At 34.7% G+C, this 22178-nt stretch overlaps 1 protein-coding gene across 9 annotated transcripts in view; it reads right to left on the bottom strand.

Moving 5' to 3' along the window:
• The window catches only part of lov (BTB/POZ domain-containing jim lovell protein), a 261400-nt gene that overhangs the window by 38726 nt on the left and 200496 nt on the right, over positions 1-22178 (bottom strand). For 8 of the 9 annotated variants that reach the window (XM_081760467.1, XM_081760460.1, XM_081760466.1 and 5 more), the window contains exons 4-6: positions 10120-10309; positions 5013-5184; positions 489-785 (exon numbers count right to left, since the gene is read on the bottom strand). In XM_081760467.1, coding sequence (XP_081616593.1) covers positions 489-785; positions 5013-5184; positions 10120-10280 — 630 coding nt within the window. In that variant the 5' untranslated portion in view covers positions 10281-10309. The remainder of the gene's footprint in view (positions 1-488; positions 786-5012; positions 5185-10119; positions 10310-22178) is intronic. The other variant, XM_081760469.1, reaches the window with a different exon arrangement.

Here is a 22178-nt window from a genome sequence, read left to right as displayed (position 1 = left end):
TTCTAAAAGCATTTACCATATTACCGCTGATAAAGATGGGAGTTTCTACTGAAAATTTCAGCAATTACTAAATAACAGATACATATCAACCAAATGAATATTGGTAATCATGCGACAGTTTAATTCCTTAAGTTGGTATTTCACTGCGCTCTTAAAGATTAATTTGACAAAAGGGAGAAAGCGAACACGTCTCACGGTTGCAATAATACATTTAAGTTTCATTTATTTGTTGTAATCTGCTACATAACTTAACATCTCGGGTCATCATCCATTTCGATACAACACTAGTAAAGCAATCCTCACCTGTGCAATCTTCATCTTCAATTTCGATCTCCCCACAACTTCAATGGCTGATATAAGTCGAATTTAGAACCATGACTATCAGTCATGTACCAACGACGATTCCAGTTTGTTGTGTGTCATTTATACCTATGATTCAATTCCAAGCATCTCATTTACATGAACCTAATCTGTTTGTGTACTGTTACCTGTTTCCTCCTAGGTAGCTGAGGCGATGATCGGTGGTCGTTGACTGGTAGGCTGTCGCTGAAGTTGATGGGAGGCAAGTGAGGCAGTTGGGGGAACTTCATAGGCAGCTCAAAACTGGCGATCGGAGAAGGTGAGTACGAGGAATGTGTCGAGGGCGGCGGCTCTTTGTCCGTGTGCACCAAGCCTCGCACCTGCGGAGAGAAACCAATTTTCTCATAACTTGGAACTGGGGAGGGGGTGAGGGAGGGGCGCGACGACGGTAACTGCTCTTTTTCCATGTAAGCCAAGCCACGGATCTGCGAAAAACAAAAGCAATCACAATTCACAACACATTCAACAGCTATACTCAAGCGATTCAAGTAAACTCAAAAACAAAACTAAATATTACAACTCTTCCTCTACAGCTGAACACCTATTAATTTTTATAAGTAAAAACACAGGCAAGAACAATAATAAAATTTGGGAAGAAATTTCATTATCTACAAAATGCTCCCAAATCATCGTTCAGAAATGTGTATAGGAATGACGGGATAACAAATATAATGGTAGACAGTGTTATTTAAGTATGAACTGAACTTGAAGACAAAGCACAAACGACATAAAAAGTTAGCAATCAATAGTAGTTGTTTCTGTTAGAATTTCATATATCACGTTCGGTATACTTGCTGATTGGAATCCGATAGAAAATATGAAAGAACAAGTGTATAAAAGTAGTTTAAAACGCATATGTTATGACTATCTGGATCGAGTCTTCGGGGAAGAAAATTACGTATGGAAGTATGCAGAAAGCTGAAACAAATTTAGTGACAGGAGGTTCCATTTACATAGAGAGTATCAATCATCTGTTCTTGGTCATGTTTTAAAGAAGTGACACCGATTACAATGTAGCCAACTGAATCCACAAGACACGAAAGTCTATATTGCACTTTAGTTTTATCATTTAGTCGACGGTACGGTGTAAATGAAGTTTACAGAAAAAGTAAAGTAATCTAGAGCACGTAAGAATGCTGATGAGTCGAAAGTGCTTAAGAGTTCTGTAAAGACGTACATGACAGAAGATGAATGGAGAACGTATCGATAATCGAAGGATTCACGATGAAGTTTATGCGCTACTTGACGGATTAATTTGTTCGTGTCTCTGGTAGGACTTAGTCTGTTCCTATCTCTGGTAAATGTGGAAGGTCTTAGTATTTTCAGCCTGGAATTAGATTCAGGATCCCACAGGTATTGATTAACATAAGCAATATAGGGTCCACTGACTCTCGGCTAGATCGATATCTTTCAGCTACTTCATAGTTAATAACTGACTCATTTCTCGACTACTTCGGGGGGTTAAGTTTAGAGATGCCCCTCCGTTTTTTTATTTTATAAAAATTAGGAAGATCTACAGGAGAAATGAGATAAGAAATGATGATTTGGAGTTCTTATGTAATGTTTAGGTGTGTAAGTTTAGCAGTCAAGTCACGTTTAATACGAGAAAGGATATTTACAAGTGGGTACTATTTGCAAGACGCGGAAGGTTTCGATGATTCAGCAGCATAGTAGTCGTATAGGATGGCAAACTGGTGCGCTGCATGTGATATTTCCGCATTGAATTTTACAGAATAATAAAGAGAATATTAATTTTTTATGAGAACCACACATTACTTAATTTAAGTGATAATTGAAGCTTCTATGAGAACCGATTTCAGTCACTGTTCTAGTCTAACTAAAGTCTTACCGGCTAACCTAACCTAAAAATGTTTAATATTTTAAATGCTTTTTTGTAGGTTTGAAACTGGAGGGGCACCTCTAAACTTAAGCCAACTTTGGGACTGCCAGCAAGTTCATTTCAAAACATTTTGTAAAAATACTAAAGAAATACCATCTGAAATTGGCATAGTGTTCTTACTTGCCTTATTTACTTATAAAAAATTAAAAACTGGATGTTAAGCGTCGAGAAGACATTGACACTTTTTTTTTTTAAAGTTGAAAATAATATAAAGTTCGTACGATGTATTGCTCATGCGTACATACACATGCAAAAAAGTAATGTCATTCAGAAGAAATACGCTTTGTGAACACAAGTTTCATGTCTTCACGACCACAATAAAAGACTCTGAGATTATAAAATATCACCTTCAAACAAATTACAGCATGCTCGTTCAAAGTTTTCAGAAGAAAAATGCACAAATTAAGAACACTGAATCAAAAAGTATGAAGGTATCATTAAAGAAGAACTAAATTTATAAAGATAAACAACATGTTTGATCATGCCACTTCGAATAACATTTAAACCTTACCTGTTTCGCTTTTATATATATACATATATTTAGACAATAAAAAGCAACATTCCACTTATATAATGTTTTCTTCAGAATCAATGTAATCAGTTTTTTCTACGCCTAAAATAGTAATTTACATACGCAGTGCAAACGATAATTTCTTTTTCTTCAATAGAAGCTTTCATCAACAATTTCAATCTTTTATATTGTTTACTCTGGCGAATATATAGTTGTGTATAGAACAATAATACTTGTTGAATTCTACCTGATTCCTCACAATATGTTTTAATGAGACGAAAATATCATCTATTGCTGAAGGCATAAATAAATAAAAATATTTAAAAAACAATCGCAGATTAAAAATTAAACCTTTTTAATTTGACAACTGATTTTATAGATGTACATTAGACATTCAGTAGTAGATTATGTTTGCATTTTAATATCAAGAAGTACAGTTAAAGCGACAGAAGAATCAACAACACAGTTAATACCACTTTAAGAAGTACCAATATTAATCTCAGTACACACACGGGCGGTTTGATAAATAACTTGGTTCGCAAATAATAGATGGTGCTAACAATCTGTATAAGTAGCCATGAAGTTTCCTTTCTATGAATAAATAACCTGTGTCTCAATTCATTCTGACAGTAATTCGTTGTTTGACTGTTGCTTAAACAGAAGTGTTTCGAACAGTAAAAAATAAGATAAAACTGAATTCGTGCTGCGATTCAATTCTGTTTCTGGAAGAGAAAACAGCGACGGAAATTCATGAGAGGTTTTTACCTACACTGGCTGACTCATGCCCTTTCAATGAAGCTGTTCGACTTTGGGTAAATTAATTTAAGCGTGGCAGAATAAGCATTGAAGATGTACCAAGTCCTGGAGCCCCGAAATAAGTTATCACACCCAAAATCATCGATCAAGTCCATGATTTGGTTTTAGAAGACAAGACGAGTGCAAGTGTGCTAATTAGTAGCAGCATCAACTGAGCAGGTTCACTTCATTTTGCGTAAAATGGGTGCCGAGTTTACTTACTCTAGAGCAAAGTAAAAGCAGTGTCGCTGAGCCAAAATTAATCGAACTCCGATTTGAACTGCTTCTGCATCTTGAACGTTGAATCCATACCAGAAAACAGTTTCTTGCTATCTCTTGCCATCTTCGCTATGATACTTGTCGACAGACAGTCGTTCTACAAGACTTCCGATACTTAACGCATGGCATAGTTTCGAAGTTTAAACAAAAAGAAAAAAGAAAAAGTTCTCGAATCACTTTCCAATACAACATAAATCCAAAAGAAGACTCTCAGTACGAAAATTTAGATTAAAAGAAAATGAAATCTTTGTTTAACGCCTCACGATTATGCCCTTTAAGCTAAGGGAGACTATGATTAAGGCAAGTGAATAATGGAATTAGTGGAACGAGAATATTGGAGGAAACAAGGATCCTGAGAAAGCCCACCGCCACGATGTTGTCCATCACAAACTTACTTGGCCGGGGATCGAACTAAGGACCTCAAGCATCGGAGGTAAGCGCTCTATCACTGAGTCACCGTGCCCGCACAAAAAAAGAAAAAAATCGAATATGGATATTGGTATCATATAACTACAATCTGCACAATATAGCCAACCACACGATATAGTTGCAGACTGAATACTAACTACCCATTTCCATGAAAGAAAAAGAAAGAGAAAGAAAGAAACAAACAAAACTGATCTGGATTACATTTAACGACGACTTTTAAAATTTTAATTGTTCACTTCTCCCCGAAACATTCAACACAAGCTCTCCCTGTTTTCGTGATTAAGGCTGACGATTTTCAGCCGAATTTTGAAGAATTATATTTACTTATAGAGGATCAAGTGACGGAATACTGTTTTACTGTTTTTGAATGCTCAGGACATGCTTAATTTTAAAATTGCTTGTTTTCGCCAAATTTGTGTACATCCTGGTCACGCTTGCTTCAGATGTTAATAGATGTTTATGTAGTTTTTCCAAACATCACATGGTAAGCCTATACTTTTCTTAAACATGTTCTCACACTCTAGTATCGGATTACCATCAAATATTACAGATGTAAAAAGGTACACAGCACACAAGGCATCCAATTTTTACCTTTTTTTAAATATATATATATAATAATAATAATAATAATCTATTCACAGTCATAACAACATCCCTATGCTAATCTACAAATCAACTAACTCTAGTGTATCAATATCAGATACCAATTAGTATTTAGAACTGAGTGAAACCTCATACCTTGAGACTTTCAGCAGCTTTGATAAGTGAGGACAGCTGCTCTTGTGCCACACTAATCTCTCCTTTATACATGAAATCAACTATTGCTTGCACCTCCCAACCCCTGAGATCTTTTAGTACAATCACAGGGTGCTTACAAGGGTTCTCGGAAAATATTCGCTGGAAGTATGGGCTGAAAGACAAGATGATAATCCATTGATATCACTAAATATATCTTTAATAATATTACATGATTCTACAGGAGTTTACAATTACAAAGTTATAGTAATAAAACTCAACTGACCAAAGCAGTATATATATTTTAAGATTATATATTTGTGTTACAGTTTCGGCTATGTTACAGTTGGAGTTTTATTACTAATCTTGCAATCTTGCATTTTCCAAAGCTGCAATGTATAATTTAAAAGTTGATATACTATTTACTTTTCCTTCCTGTTTAACCACTAAAGAAATATATTTTAATGCTTGCTACGATTCAGCCAAAACGTTAAAATTAATTTATTGCATCTATTGTTTTACAGTTTGATGATATATGAAGTACACACATAATATTAGCTACATAAATCTATTTCTATTTCTACTATTTTTGAACTTAACTCTTCATCCAGTACAAAACCAGTTGAAAATGCTCCAAGTGCTTTGCCAGAACGAACTTAAAACGAATTATTTTTTTCTTATTAAGTTGTAGATGCTTTGTACCAATTGTTCTATGTACACTCATGTTCAAAATGATTGTCGCATATCTATAACTACCTTCTTGTAAGAATATAATTTGATAATGATTTTGCCGGGTACTTTTAATACTGATACTATGTGTATAATCAGGACATGTATATTTGTGGTAAATTTCATAGGAAAAGAATTATAAATACAAAAATTAGAATGAGTAAAACAAAATGTTGCTAAATGGATATGAAAGTTTTATTTTCGGTTTATTGTTCTGGTTTACTGCTCTTTTGACATGAAATTTACCACATAAATATCTTTGTCGATTATACACATACTAACATTGTAATAAATACCGGGCAAATTCGTTATCAAATTATATTCACAGAACAACATATTTATAGACATGAGACAATAATTTTGGACATGAGTGTACTTTATTATTGTACTCATTATACGGTTCTCGTAATATATCTATCCATTTATAATTTCTTTGACTATTAATTTTTTTCCACATGTTTTGTTTAAGACTTCTATTAAAACGTTCTACGATATATTGTTTTACGAAGACACACGCTCAGAATTGAAAAATTATCAAATAACAGACACAAATACCACAGACATAGAGAATTCAGAAATGAACTTTTTAAAGTTCGCTGATTACAATTTTAACCCTTTTCGTCCTTCACTTGTTTTTCCCTGACAAATCAACGACGAGAACACAATCATCGTACGAGTTCAACTGAAATCATCTGATCTGGATGAAACTTGCCGAAGTTGTTGGAATTTTCCCCAGCCCAAAAAAGTCCAGCGAGTTTGAGGAAAAAAATCCACATAAAAATGCAATAACTTTCAAAAAAAAAAAAAAAAAAAAATCCAAAAATATACTTCAAAAGTTGGATTGAAATGACAATCTTAATGTGACCACAATTAGTTTCTTCAATAGTGTTTCTCACTAGAAATCGAAATATAAGCGAGTGCAAAATGTATCTCACGCAACGCAAATGACTCTTCATGGATTCCTTTTGAGTGACAAGGGAATTCCATAGTGTCATCCCAAATATGTACAATAAAACATAAATGCTTAAGTGATATTTTAAGTAGAAATACAGTTTTAAAAGGTACGTATAAAACATTATAAAACCCAATTTTATCCAATACCCACTGGATTTTTTAACTGGATTTTTCACAATTCTGATGGTGGTAGACCTTGTTCCGCTACACAAATTTCTTAAATATTATGGTGTGCAGACCTCTGCGTCCTTCGTTACACATAAAATAAAAATCAAATGAAGGTCGTTTTCATGACTATACGTAAATTATACTAGTTACATACTGGATACTAATCCCAGAACTTGTACAAGGGTTGTTACAAGAATACTACGCCTAGCTAAGAAATATTACAGCTAAAAATACAAGAAATATTACAGAAATGTGTGACATGTACAGTACAACTTTAGGAATATAGTTACTGAACTTTTTTTTACATTTGGTACTAATATCTACTTTTTCTCTTTTTGCACGCAAAAACAGCAGAGTAAACGACTTTTGACCAAATGGAGAAACTGAAGGTAAAAGCTATTAAATATCTCCTAAGAATGCCGCAAGATATCCAAACCGATATAGTTAATGCATTAGGCGATAGTATCCCTTCTTATCCCACAGTGAGAAAATGATGGGTGATTGAATTTAGAAGGGGAAGAACCAGCACTGCAGATAGAGTTGAGAAATTACTTTTAAAAAGTAAAGAAAAAAAGAGAAGTTTCTACAAGATGCGTAAAATACGTGTAAAGTGTGTAAATGTGTAAAGTACGTAAAAATAGAATCAAAAATACAAATTAAAATAAAAACTTATTCACACTTTTTACTGTTTGGTTTAGCACAAACAAAAAGGCTTTAAAACATTCTTTCCCAATTTGTATGGTTCTCACTGGATTTTGCAGTTTTATAAACTACAATACTGACTTCGTAAAATGCGTGAATTGAGAATAGTTCCTGTTATTTATGAAGAGGTAAAATATGAAGGAATGTTTATGAAGAGGATGTTTATAACATGCAGTGCCTGGACGTCCCACGGTTATGCCGGTTAGGCTGAAGGAGACGGTAATGATGAGAGATGAATGAAATGGTGGAATGAAGAAAGTTGGAGACGCACATGGTGCCTGGTGAAAAAGAGAGGTATGTTTCGTAACAATACATATATTCTTGCCAGGATATATAATCTGTCCGTATTACAAAGGTATCTGTTAATAGAGATTTAACTGTATAAACTATACATACAACGATATTTTGAACACACTAAAGAAATCGCCATTGTGAAATTTTGTCTCGGACGATAAAATTTTGTCTTAGGCGAGATTTCGTCCCGCGAGATTTTGGTCCAGGTGATTTTACTCTGAACGTATAGATGACGCTTCAGTTTGTAAGGACAAGTATTCGATAGGAAAATCAGAGTGATGGTCTTCTGTTTAGAGAAAGAGTAACCGTGTTTGGGCTCAGTGGTCTCCATAGAGAATCAGGTTATTTCTAATTTTTTGGACGGAATGTTCTTGTCAGGCTTTCCTGATGGAGATAGGTGTCGGACAAAACTGTGACGAAGTGGTGGATCAATGGAGTTCAGACTAAAGGAAATTATAAGTCTGCTGGAATGAATGATGAACAGCAGATGTAAGGAATAGAGATCTGAATGGAATTTCTTCGAATTACTTTCTTTGAAGGAAACTTTCGAATAAAGATTACCCTTACTCCTAAGATTATCAGATCTTACATTGAGAATAAAGCAAACATTTATCTTTTCATGGTATTTTTATATTTGTTTACGGTTTATTTGATTGACTTACCCTAGACGAGCCAAATTAATTAGAAGAGTGAAACATAACACAAAGTTGATGCAAAGTTTGAAGAAATTATATTTTATTGTGTCCTACCTTTGAATGGTTTTAGGTTTTTCAAAAATAGTTTTTGTTACATCTGCGTAAAAAAAAAAAAAAAAAAAAAAAAAAAAAAAAAAAAAAAAAAAAAAAACTGTTTTCTACGTGACGTAAACTAATCATACTTTAGGTAAAAACACGTAACGAGTAAGCTACCTTGCCAACTATGACTGAAGACAACCCTCGATCACGAAAGCCCGTGGAAGAACTAACCCAGAAAGTCCATGAAAGTATCACGGAGATCCTCAATTGACCATTCGCCAAATTGCTGATACAGTAGGCTAATCAACTGCAAGTGTTGACACAATTATTATCCGAAACTTAGGAATGAAAAAAAGAATAAAGTTCCACCGAGATGGGTATCCAAACCTTTAAGCCCTGATGAAAAGAAAAGGCCAAGATCTTTAGGTTTCTTGGAAAATAAACACTCTCTTTGACTCGATTCATAACAGTAGTTGAAACGTGGGCCCAGCAATAGCAATCCGACTGGAAATGAAGTACCAAGCAGTGAAAACATTTCTCATCCTCATCTCCAAAGAAAGCTGTCAGTCAACCTGGAATGGCTTCCGTTCTTTGGGATTTGGTGATGGTAGACAACCTTGCAAAGGGGTGAACAATAGTAGAGATTATTATTCAGGCCTCCTAGGAAGCTGATCACCTGAACATCGATAGACAAAGTGTTTTGAATTTTCAGCAGATTGTATCGAAAACTAATCTCTTTTACAGTTAAGCTAGAACTTTTGTAACAACTTTCTATATCTTATTTAAGGACTGAATCACATTAATAATAATGTAAAGATATTTTTTTTCCCTAAGGAAATGACAGAGTTATCAAGGATGAATTTAAATAACTACGAGGACTGTGCGAGATCCCTCCTCTTCTGTTATGATCATACTTTCAAGGCCCAAGAAACTTGTGTAGTAATATGTAGGTAGTTGAGTTATTAGGTTAGAAGTGTACTGTGAATATTACACACATATTTGTTAGAAGAAAAGGAGAGTTTAACTACGCTTGTTGATATTAGAATACGTAAGTTTGAATGGAGTCCCAGAATGTCAGATATTGAGTGTTACAATGTTAGACAGTACAGGAAACGAACGAGTCTGAGGTGCAAACGTAAAATTAAAACAGAGAAAGCTAATTATATGAAGGGAATTTCGGGTTTGATTATAATTAAGGGTAAAAGTATATCTTAGTAGATGTGTTAAGCTGTTACGTTGCAATGTGTTGCTGGCGTTTGTACCCAGTGAATAGATGTAATAAAGTTGACGCCATTAGTATGGAAACGGAATATTACTGGGTACGAAACAGATCTAGATTACATGTACCGGTACCAATTAGAAGTTAAGTTGATATGACTGGAATAAGCTTATGGTGATTTGGTAATGTCTACTACGTATAAACAATAGGAGTAGCGATTACACAATATTCTGTCCCCCTCCCCTTTGGCTAGAGGCTTAGGTAGTACTTCTTAAGAATCGTATTGTTTGTGTAATTGTGAAGGACTCACCTGCAGGCGGAGAGCACCACTTTGTGAGCTCGGACACTGGTTTCCTCACATACCAAGGTCACGTCAACAAGTGTCTCATTTTGTAGAAGCGTATCGAAAGCGTTCAATATGTGGTTCTGATGATTGTTCCACCGGAGGCTGTAATGTTGTTGAGAAGCCATGGCAGTTCAACACACGATTTTCAACCAGCCTAAAAAAACAAAACAAAACATTATATACTTTCTATATACACAGATATTATATAATGTAAATATTTAATGTAACAAAATTACCAAGATAGCGTGGAAACTAAGCGAATACTACTAATATACATGGTGATCGGGAACACCAAAAACTAACTTTGGTAATTGATTCCTCACAAGATTAAAAAATGGGTGCACAAATGCATCATTTCGGAGTTGAAGTCCACAGAAAGTTGGGAGGAACAAAAAAGTGAAGAACCAAACTAAAAAATGAAATGAAATCTTCCAGTTTTACGTCCCACGCTTATGCATCATCATCATCATCATCATCATAGGTATTCTGCATTATTGGCAGGTCACTTGCCGCAACAGAGTTAACTTCTATGCTCCACGACCTTGCGCCCAAAAACCTCTTCGTCTCCACATGAGATTTGTCTATTCTGATATTGTCCATTAAATGTAGTCTCCTTCGCCCCCTCCCTCTCTTTCCTGCCACCATACCCTCTAGCACGTACCTCAAGATACAGTTTTTTCTTAGCCAATGTCCCAACCAGTTTCTCTTCCTCTTCTTAATAATATTTAAAATTGTTCTTTTCTCTCCCACCATTTCTAACACTCTTTATCATGCGTTTTCCGCTCAACCCAATTGTCCTTATTCTCCACACCCACATTTCGAAAATTTTCACTCGTTTTTCATCATTTTTCCGTAATGTCCATGTTTCTGACCCATACAGTACAATACACCATATGAAGCATTTTGAGTCTTTTTCTCAACCGTATATTCAAGATCCAACAAAATAGGCTAAAAGAGACCGTAATGACGAGAATAAAAGAAAAAACCAAATGAAATTTTAAGCTTAACGTTTGGGCACTTGTCGCATACAGCGAAAGAATTAAAGAAATAAAAATTAAGACATATATTTGAATCATAGCATATTAATAAATTAAATTAAAGAGTGGTGATTCTAATATCTTACTGTTACGAATGACAATATCTTATTGATGAAACAAATGAATTGGCACATAGAGAAATGTAGTAAGGTAGTATAGTGGATATTAATAATATATATATATATATATATTATAAGAATGTAATCATTCAACTTAACAGTGTTGAGTTCGACACCTAACGCAGTGTACAGGGTGTTATTATACAAAAACTGGTCAATATTTTGGGAATAAATTCGTTACATCAAAATAAGAAAAAAAAGTTCATATGAACTTGTGGTCGGAAGTGCATAGTTTCTTAGTTATAGGGTACCGAAAACGTGAAAAAATGAACTTAAACATAAAGGTCCATAGTTCCACTACTATAGGGACGATCATAGTTGGGTCAAGACATCACTGGGGAACTAGTATGTGAACTATCCAAATATTCATCTTTCAGAACTTCCGGTACTTGCACAATCATTTTTAGAAATGCTGTTTGGGAGTACTTGATCAGTCTCCACCTACCTCTCTAAAAATTGGTGAGCAAGTACTGGCGCATTTCTAAACATGGATATTTGGATAGTTCACATACCAGCTCCTCAGTGATATCTTGACGCGACTACTTTAGGTTCCATAGTAATGGAGCTATGAACGTTTAAAGTTCATTTGTTTCACGTTTTCGGCACTCTATAACTCCGAATCTATCTACTTTTTAGGACAGATCATATCACGTTTTCTTTTAATGTAAGGAATCTGTTCCCAAAATATTGTGACATATATATGTATTTGTAACACCTTGTATAAGCTTAAGGCTTAACAGTTAATTTACATATTCACACACACCACTAACACACAGAAATAAACTAAATATTTAAATACGTAAATTTGCCCGTCACTTTAAAGTCTACCCAAAATCATGAGGTATGCAAATACATAGTTTAAGCTTTCGATATTTTATATTTTACCTATTTTGCTGACGCTGTTGATGTTTGACCAGAAAGTCTCTAACTTATAGTTCTTGTATTTGTGGTTACTTTTTAAACACTTTTTCATTGTTCCTCTGAAGCTCTGAGACTCGCTGCTTCAGAGATTTAGTTGAAAACCTGGTTTGTTTATGAGTTATTGTCTTTTTTAAAAAAAACATTTTGCCCATAAAGTATTGTAAAATTTAATAAATATCGGAAAGTACAAATGAACTTTTTGATAAATATTGTCATTATCTTAGGAGCCTAATTTACCACAAGGTATTTGCTATTAATTTATTATAATTTTAACTGAGATGTTAACTTGTATTACTTACTGAGAAACACATTCTTTTATTACCACAAATACTATTTTGACTTTTCACAAGCGCCGTTCTGTTGACATAAAAACATCAATGACACATCTTCTGCTCTTAACAATTTAAGAAACATCACAAGTTTTGTCCTTCTAATTTTAGAAATAATGATATGCAAGCCTTTTTTTTTTTAACCAAGTTTGAGATTAAAAAAAAAACGCATTTCAACTTCATTAACAGACTTGACATTTTGATTTTTAGAAATAAAATTAATGATTCTCTTTTATTTATAGTTTGTGATTTTATCACACATGGCTATACCCTTTAGACTAAAGGAGACGGAATGAATAAAATGGTGGAATAAAGAAAGTAGGAGGAAACAAAAGAACCAAAAGAAAACCCACACATGGTGTTTGTCCACCAGAAAGCCTACATAGCGCGGAAATAACTCGTGAACGAAATGTATGATTAAGGTCGGATAAAAGAAAAAGTGTGGTTACTTTTGTGTCTACATTTCATAAATATATCAGTCGATGTGGATCAGAGGCGACAACAGGTTTATCTACGAAGCAGAGTAAAAATTCTTGAGATTTTTCTATAAAGGAAAAATGATACATCAAGAACTAGAAACAAGTACAGATTGCGTATGTACTAATTATATTAATAGAATCGACCTTAATGTATACATATACTTGATCTGATATTTCATTTTATCATCCCTCCCAACTTTCGGTGGGCTAGAACTCCGAAATTATACAATTGTACATCTATGTTGGCCTATGATTTTTTTCTTGCTAGGAATCATTTTGCAAAGTTTGTTATTGTTCCCGAACATCCTATCGGCATTCCAGCTGCTATCAAATCTTAGCACAAAAGCTGTAAATGGTGTTCATAAATTATCTCTCATTCATAACCTTATTCAAAACGTTTTCATTATATATATATATATATATATATATATATATATATATATATATATATATATATATAATAAAATGAAATTTATTAAAGAAAAAAAATAATACAAATATCCAATTTGTTAATTTCTGCAATTCCAATTGAACTTGTAAACGTACAATTTTAAAAGCAATTGTAATTTTTTTACATACTTTATTACAATATAGCTACCTACTCAAACAATATTATTGTTATTATTATTATTATTATTATCATCACCGTAAAAAGAGAAATTGATTTATTTATATTTACAGTTACAAGAATTGATACGTAAGACAGAAAAAACTATCGAATAAAATAGAAAACGTTAGGTATTTATTTCCTTCTGACTGTCCCAATAAGCACTAGTTGATACTAAATTCTTTTCCATATTTTAATTATTGTTGATTTGTTTATGTCTGACTTCGCACAATACATTAACATAAAGATAATTCGCACATTAAATGATGTTTAATTGTTTTACCTAATTCTTGTCTCGACACCTCAACAAAGGGTAAATCTCTCAGGGGCGTCATTTAGGTAGAGCAGGTTTAATGAAAACACGTTTTGGGGGAAATTGTACATTAAAATACTAATAAAAAAATGTGAAACTCCTAAGTCGGTGGACAATCTCCTCCCACTCAATCTCCCTCCCGACAAAACCTGAAATGACGCTACTGAAGTCTTTCCAAAACGGTTGAAACAAAGGGGGGCTATTTTTTTTCCCACAAAGTAGTTTAAAAAAAGGAGACGCCATTTTATGCACCCCTACTTACCAATGGCAGTAAGATGACAAAAATTACATTGGTTGAAGACGATTCTGCTCATATTAGGCTTACACTATTTTAGTTAATTAAATAATTTTTTTATTCGTTGGTTGATTCTTGTTCGGAATTCAGCATCCCTAAGAGGTGAGCTTCCAGTTTAACATAAGGTTCCAGTGTGTAGTAGTAGTAATGGCCCCGTCATATCTCGCCGAGTCAGCAAAAATTTTCACGATTCTGATTGGCTGATAGAAGTCACGTGACTTTAGGGGCTGCCCACATGGAAAATTTAAATTTAGCCACACCCCCAGGTCACGTGGTATGACGTCATGAGTCACCCTGCGGGGAAATCCCTCACTCTGGATTTTTGAAATTTGTTCCCTTTTACGGGTAAGATGAGTGCTTTGGTACCTCGATTTGGTGATAGAGGTCACGTGATCTTAGACTTTCTTTCTATACTATCTTTCAAGAAAGATCGTAATCTATTACTTCTTTTTCTTTACAGGATACGTCTGCAAGATTCGAAGATGACACGTCCAATGTATTTATTGACCTAGATTCTGTACTTATTGACCTTTGACAAGGGCTCGTTCATGTACCTTTGCTCTATGACAGACAACAACCTCCTTCCAAGACTCCACACGAAAACGTTTAAGGTGGGTTTCCTCTCCATCAAGGTAAGAAAAAGGGTAACCATCTTAGTCGTAAAATGGAACGATAATATTTAAGGTGGGGATCCGAGCCCTAAAGGGGTACACCATCAAAGCACCAAAAAGGAAACGGAATTCTAAAATTACGATCGAGGGTGACTACATAACCTCATGATATCATACCATGTGACCTGTTCCCCGTGGGACGGGGCCTAAGATCACGTGACCTTTATCACCAAATCAGAATCAAGGTACCAAAGCACTCATCTAAGAGAATAACCGTAAAACGAAATGAATTTCAAAAATCTAAAGTGACGGATTTTCCCCAAGGGTGAAACATGACGTCATACCACGTGACCTGAAACTTTGAATTTCCTGTGACCTCTATCAACCAATCAAAATCGAGGTACCAATGCACTCATCGAAGATAACCATAAAAGGTAGCAAATTTCAAAAATCCAGTAAGGGATTTCCCCGCATGGTAAATCATTACGTCATACCACGTGACCTGGCAAAATTTAAATTTCACGTGTAGGCGGGGGTCGAAGATCACGTGACCTCTATCAGCCACTCAGAATCGTGAAAATTTTTGTTGACTCGGCGAGATATAACGGGGTCACTAGTAGTGATGGGTAAATTCCCGGGAAGATATTTTTCGGGAATATTCCCTGGGAAGATTCCCAAAATGGGAATTTATGTACAGTCAGAAAATTGCATTCTATTGCTATATTATGATTTCAAAGTTGAATTAATTTATATATCACAGCATATTATTACTGTTGTCCACAGAGGATTCTTTAAAATCTATATATTCTGAACGGTACTATGTTACTTTACTAACACTTTATTATATTTAGGGAGAACGCATAAATGTATATTTATTTACAACATGTTCTATCAATTAAATATGTGTGAAAAAATATACAGTAATAGTTTAAATTTATATGTAAGTGGATTGCTCAACTTCACTCTATTACTGATATTATAAACACATTAAATTTATAAATGTTACAAACCAATTAGATTGGGTAAATGCTAGAAGATACATGTCTCACCAATTTATCAACATTTGCGCATACATATTTATGTTCACAAAATATGCAAGATACTTACTTATTTTTATATTTTAGCACGTAACATTGCCATACACGACCTTTCATTCTACATATTTCTCCAAATTCCATACGTTAATTCACATGTAAAAGAAGTCCAAGTACCTCTTCAGACATTCGAGTCAGAGAGAGGAGACAGCCCGACGTATATTACTAATAGTACTTCAGGGTTTATTAATAGTACTTCATCTCTATTTCTACATAATTCTAAATTACTTTACAAAATGGTTCCTTTTCATCATTTGTAAATTTATAATTTGCTAATTTTGGCTGTTGTTTAGCATTGGGGGCCAGCTTTTGCACCTACCTTTTTGCGATATTCTATTCCGATGCGGTTGTTTTATGGTTTCATACGTTAAATTACGTTACCAACATTAAATTCAGACTGCATTGCAGAGCGAGGGTTAGCAAATGAACGCTGGTTAGAGCCCCGCATGGCACGTTGTTTTCTATCTTCGTTACCAACAATTCACTTTCTTTTCTCACATAAATCACTTCCACTTACCTTTCAGTTTTGTATAAATCCCCTACTGCCTTAAAAAAATATGTTCGATACTTTCTTGACTACTTGAACATCACTATCAACTCATTTCTTCCGTAAATCATCCTACTTTTTCCTAATTTTGGCCTCCAATACTAAACAATTACCTTACTTTTTAGTGCAAATGGAAATGGAACTTAAAAATCATATTATTAGTTATATAAAGTACCGTCAAATAATTTTAAGTTTTTTAACCTCCAAATTCTTTAAAACGTAGAAGTAAATCATAACATATTGAAATAAAGTAATTAGTCATATGGTTCTTATAATTTGGAAGGTAAAGTAAAGAAATGGAAATAAATTCCTTCCCGGGAATTTATAGGCCAGGGAAAAAACCCGGGAATATTCCCATTTTTAAATTCCTTCCCACCGGGAATATTCCCACTGCCCATCACTAGTCACTAGTACTCAGTGGGAATCCAACGTCGGCAAAACTAGCCTGCCAACCATTAGAGACTAAGATTAGGATTTCTGGTCTTTCGGCATCTGTAGCCATGTTAGTTCGTCACGTATGAGGGATGGCGTCCCTCGACGATCACATTTCTGAGGACAAGGAAGGAAGGAAGCGGTTTGGGACCTGTATGTTAGGTACCATCCCGGCATTTGCCTGGTGTGAATGAGGAAAACATCACTTAGAATGGCTGGTCTGAACAAGCTTTTACAATTTTCGACCTAATATCCCCATCGGGAATCGAACCCAGGACCGCTCGCACCAAGGACGAACCATTAGCGATGACAGAGCTCTTTACATTATATAACTCTCGGCATTCTCATTCATATGAGGAGACATCCAGAAAATCAATCCCTAGATAAACATTTTATTTTTTAATTCCACTTAAACAGGGAATTTAATGCTGATGAACATCTTCTATCCCACTTCATGGTTTCCAAACAATTGAGTAACTAAGAAGCAACGAGACTACCATTGCTGGCAAAACGGGCTTCTTCCCAATGTGTAGAAACAACTCTTTCCGTTTTCAATTACGAGGATGTTTGTGTACCAATATCACCAGCTGTATTTTGTATGTGTACGAAACATTTTAGAACAAGTGAATTGCGTTTCACATTGTTAAATTATAAGGATTAATACTGAAACCGGATGTGGTAGATGTATAATTTCCGGTTACAAAATGAGGGATAAGGTTGACAATGAAGCATGTTCTTGAGACAATCAATTACATTGAAAACAATTTTAAGCTACGCATTAATTCTTGTTCTAAGGGGGATTACAATCGAAACCGTAATGTGTACCAAATTTCTAGAAAAGTACGAGCGGAGATTCTTCAGACATTGAAATCACATTAAAAACTATCTAACATATAAAGTAACGAAGAAAATTGTCGCTTTTTCATCCACCACCTTCGAACATCGACATGTCACCTAAGACGTACATGGAAGATCAAAAATAGTCCCCTTCAGCATAGACGACCTTCTTTCACGGTGTACATTGTTCGTGTGCCTGTTCGATGCGCTGTTTTTCACGGTGAGCTTTCCCGGGGTTTGAGTCCGACTAGAGTCGAACCTCGGATCAGCTGAAAATACTACAGATTCGAGGATTCGTCCGCTGGGCCGTCTGAATATGACCTTCCCTCCTACTTCACTCCTAGACCAACCCCTCTCCGAACGGATTCCAGGGCTTTGGAGAAAGGTAAGTCTTAAAAGTGGAATTTAAAGAAAATGTCATAAACGCTAAATAAAATGTTTTGGCCAGTCTTCTTTCACATGCTGCATGGCTGAAATACAATCACGCTAATGCAATTCGATTGGGATAGCCTGGCTGACCATCTCTCAAGAAGCAAATAAATTCTTAAATGTTTAAGAATTTAGTTGCTGCCTGATGCAATTTTTAGACTTCACTAAACGTATTTTTTTAAAAATGAAAATAAAACCTAGTATTTAACTGAGTGATTTGAGTGAATGGCGTTAGTGATAGTCAGCTCAACTATCACCAAAAACACTAATAGTATAGACTCAATAATAATAATAATAATAATAATAAAAGGATTACTGAGTTAGCCAAAGTAAATAAGTTAAAAATGTTTTACATAAATGAAAACAGGAATTTGATAACGGAAATAAACTTTTAATGACTAAAGAAAAATTCGAATGTGAATATTAAATGAGTCAACAATAATTTTGATTTTCTTTTCCTTGAAACAACAATAAAACAAAGAAATTTAAAAAATGGTTACGTGACAGGAATTTTGTTATAGAAATAATTACCGTGACTTTGAAAATGGTTAATAACAATTACCTTCTTGCAATCTTCTTAATTTTACAAAGAGAATTGAATCTGTTATCTTGTTTGAGTACAAGAATATTATTTAAACTACATTCACAATATCAGGCCTTAAAAATCCTTTTTGGCACCTAAATGAATTGAATTGATTTTGATCTACCTTTTACGAGATAGTACATTGATACACAGGTATCGAGTTACACGTAAAATGATTTATTACAAACGAATACCATTTATTTAAAAGAAGAAATATATTAAAAAGAGAAAAATGATGAAAGGAGAAAAATACTTGAGTAATTTAGAGGTTGTGGATACTTCTGAATTTCTGTGCAGTCATGACTTGCTAGATGAGTGAAAGCTCGAAAATATATGAGGGATAAACAGAATAAAAGTGCACTTACGAAGTTTAGAATAGATAGCGTTAAGTTTGTATACGAGCGTATGAAATACATCTACACAAATTAAACATACGAAATAATCATTAATTATACTTATATATATATATATAACCTTAATACCAAATCATTTTGATCTTCACAATCATATAAGTATATGTATATAAAGCACTTGATACACAAAACTACGTCTAATAATACACATAGAAATATTCATATTTGTACATTAAAAAAAAATATTGACGTTTACTTATTAATTGGTCATATTTATAATATCGACATTTATTTAATAAAAATTGACTCGTGCACAACCTTTCGTGAACTTAGTCCTGGTAATAGGCTTAACGTTGTATTTTCCTACCAATAAAAAAAATTGTCAAGAATACATCTGACTTGATGTCTGATAAATAGATAAACCATAAGATATCAAATGCTACTCTGTTTATAACAATCTTAGATGAACTGACCATATTGTTAATTTTATGTCATCAATGACATGAATGATAAGGAAGCGATTTTACAATATTTGTGAATATTAATCTACAAATGGTCTCGATTTTACAAAATCATATCTGGAACTTAAATTATGACCACTAGCAACCCTAGGTCATTAGAAGACCGATGTAAGTGATAACTTAATTTGATCAAAAAAAAATATTATTGTTATTATAATTAAAATTTGGTCATCTGCACAGTTTTTATCGATGGAGAAAATAAAGTTTTAATTTCGCCCACATAGCAAAAATAAGAGTCACTTCTTCTTTCGGGAATTCAATATACGTTATTGATAAGTCTCCAAAATAACGAACGTTGAATTTAAAGTTCGTTGAGATTCCCCCAACACAGAAGCTATGGATCGGTGCAGCAAAAGGTAATGTAATGGATGATAACCACAGTGGCCATGAAACCGTGATCCATCGCACATCCAACAGTCTGATTAGTAAATAAAGATTTAAACAGCCTACCTCAGTTTTCATGTGTGAAAACGCTCGTTCTCTTACTTCATTGTTACTCGTATACACTCGAGATTGGAGGCTGGGGGCTGAGTCCTCTCCTTCCCTCTGCGACAAGACAGAAATAAGTTCTGGTACTGACATCTCGTTGAAGCTTACTAGCCACGCCATGTTACTGCACACAAATACACTGTCCAATACACACATCATCAGGAGAGAGTAAGTCTAGATAATACAAGATGTTCGGCACATTGACTAGGACGACACTACCGTCTGTAACTATTTATGCATGATGATGATGTTTAGAATATAAAAAAAAATCCACTACAAACAAAGAAGGCACTGTCTACCGTAGTGTCTTTTCGAAGGCTTCCGTACAACTGCCTTAGTTTTTAAAATTTTGTCTTTCTCTCTCTTCTGTTAATTTTAAAATTTCTGTGTGTGTGCGTGTGTAGTTCGTTAAGATGGCTGGGGTTTCTTCGCTACCCGAGAACAATAAATTACCCTAGTGACAAGCGAGGGTGTCCTGTTGGATGCTGAACGCGATGACCACTGCCCAGTTTCGTGAAAGAAAACGTGGACAAAAAAAATACATCCAAATTGAAACAAAACTAGGAAAACAAAAATACAAATTTTTATTTAATAATATAAATACAATTGTGGGAGGTGACGACTGTCATAATTACCCCCCTCCTAAGATGAAGCACGAGATGAAGTGAAACGGAAGATCTGCTTCATCTCAACGAAGTCTTTGTAAGTGACAATGAGTCACCGACAACAATTATGCAGAGATGTTTTACATGAAAATCCTGACCCTGATGTTGCTTCAACCATTCTTCGTTTAAGGGTTAGCAGAGAACTTCTTTCTGTCAAAGCGTAACATATTGTAGGGTTTCGAGTCCGATCACAGTTTGACGAGCCGCCAGAGTGCTATTTATGTTCGCTTCATTTTGCGTATTTTTGGCGCCATTTATGACATATAAATATATCGCAACAAATTATTATTTTTTTAAAACGCAATTTTAACATATTTTGAATGCAAGGTCATTGGCTCTTTAGTATTTACCCATTGATGTGTCGATATATCATTTATAGTTCTTTTCCTTCGGGGATGCGTTCTGGTATGTCCGGAGGGTTCTGTTGGAGCTTTTGTTCTTCTCTTTGCGAGGTAAACTTCTTTATTAATACTTTAGCTTGTATTTCTGTCATGCTGTACTAATCTTACATGATCCACTTGGACTTCATCTATACAATCAATTAATTAAATTAAGAGGACGTCTTATATCTTCTACCATACTGGGTAGGAACAAACTTATAATTCTGGTGGACTCTGAGGAAGTTCGCTGCTTCAAGCGAGTATGTACTCAAGCTCGGCGCGTTAAGTCCTACAGAAAGTCTACACCTCAAATACGAAGGAAGGTTGCGTTGAGCTTCTTAACAAGTGCCTCTAACGCAAGTTCTACTTCGGAGCTCATTCGGGACCGTAGTACAACCGAGTGCTCTAACTTTCATTTTTTTCGAGTCAACAAGTGTCATCTTCATTGTCAGTCGCAATGTGTGGTTATTCACATGTTCAAATTTCTCCTCACGTTTTGCTCCTCTGCCTTCAATGTCGCTTCTCTCCGTCACTACCTTGCTTTCGACAATTCTCCATTAATCTCAATTTCTAAGCCTGAATTACGTGTTTTCTTATTTTTTCTTCTTTCTCTCCCTTGTGAGAGCAATGTTATAGCGATATGTATTTTAACTTTGGGAGGGCGCGCTGTTTCTGTTATCACAAGAGCGCTGCTCACCTCGACCAGATAGTCTCTTTTTTTATAGTTTCTTCTTCTTTTTTTTTTTTTGATCCACATTGCTATGAATTTTCTCTTCCTGGCGCAAGTTTCTCACATGACAAGTAGCGGCTTATTCCTTTAGCACTCTATTTGTTCGTAAACTCGAACCCTGGAGTCACAGGCATCTAATAATTTGTTTGGCTTTGGTCGTCATCGGAGATTCGGTCGTCTTCGCCTCTGTCAGGTGGTGCTTCCTGTCTTGAAATCTCTATAACATGTATTTGTCTCCCTCTTCGCATGTAC

Source organism: Thermobia domestica, chromosome 5, assembly GCF_964235325.1.
Source record: "Thermobia domestica chromosome 5, izTheDome1.hap1.1, whole genome shotgun sequence".
Classification (NCBI taxonomy): Eukaryota; Metazoa; Arthropoda; class Insecta; order Zygentoma; family Lepismatidae; genus Thermobia; species Thermobia domestica.
Note: the sequence above shows the minus strand (reverse complement) of the source record. Positions and strands in the feature narration are given on the sequence as shown.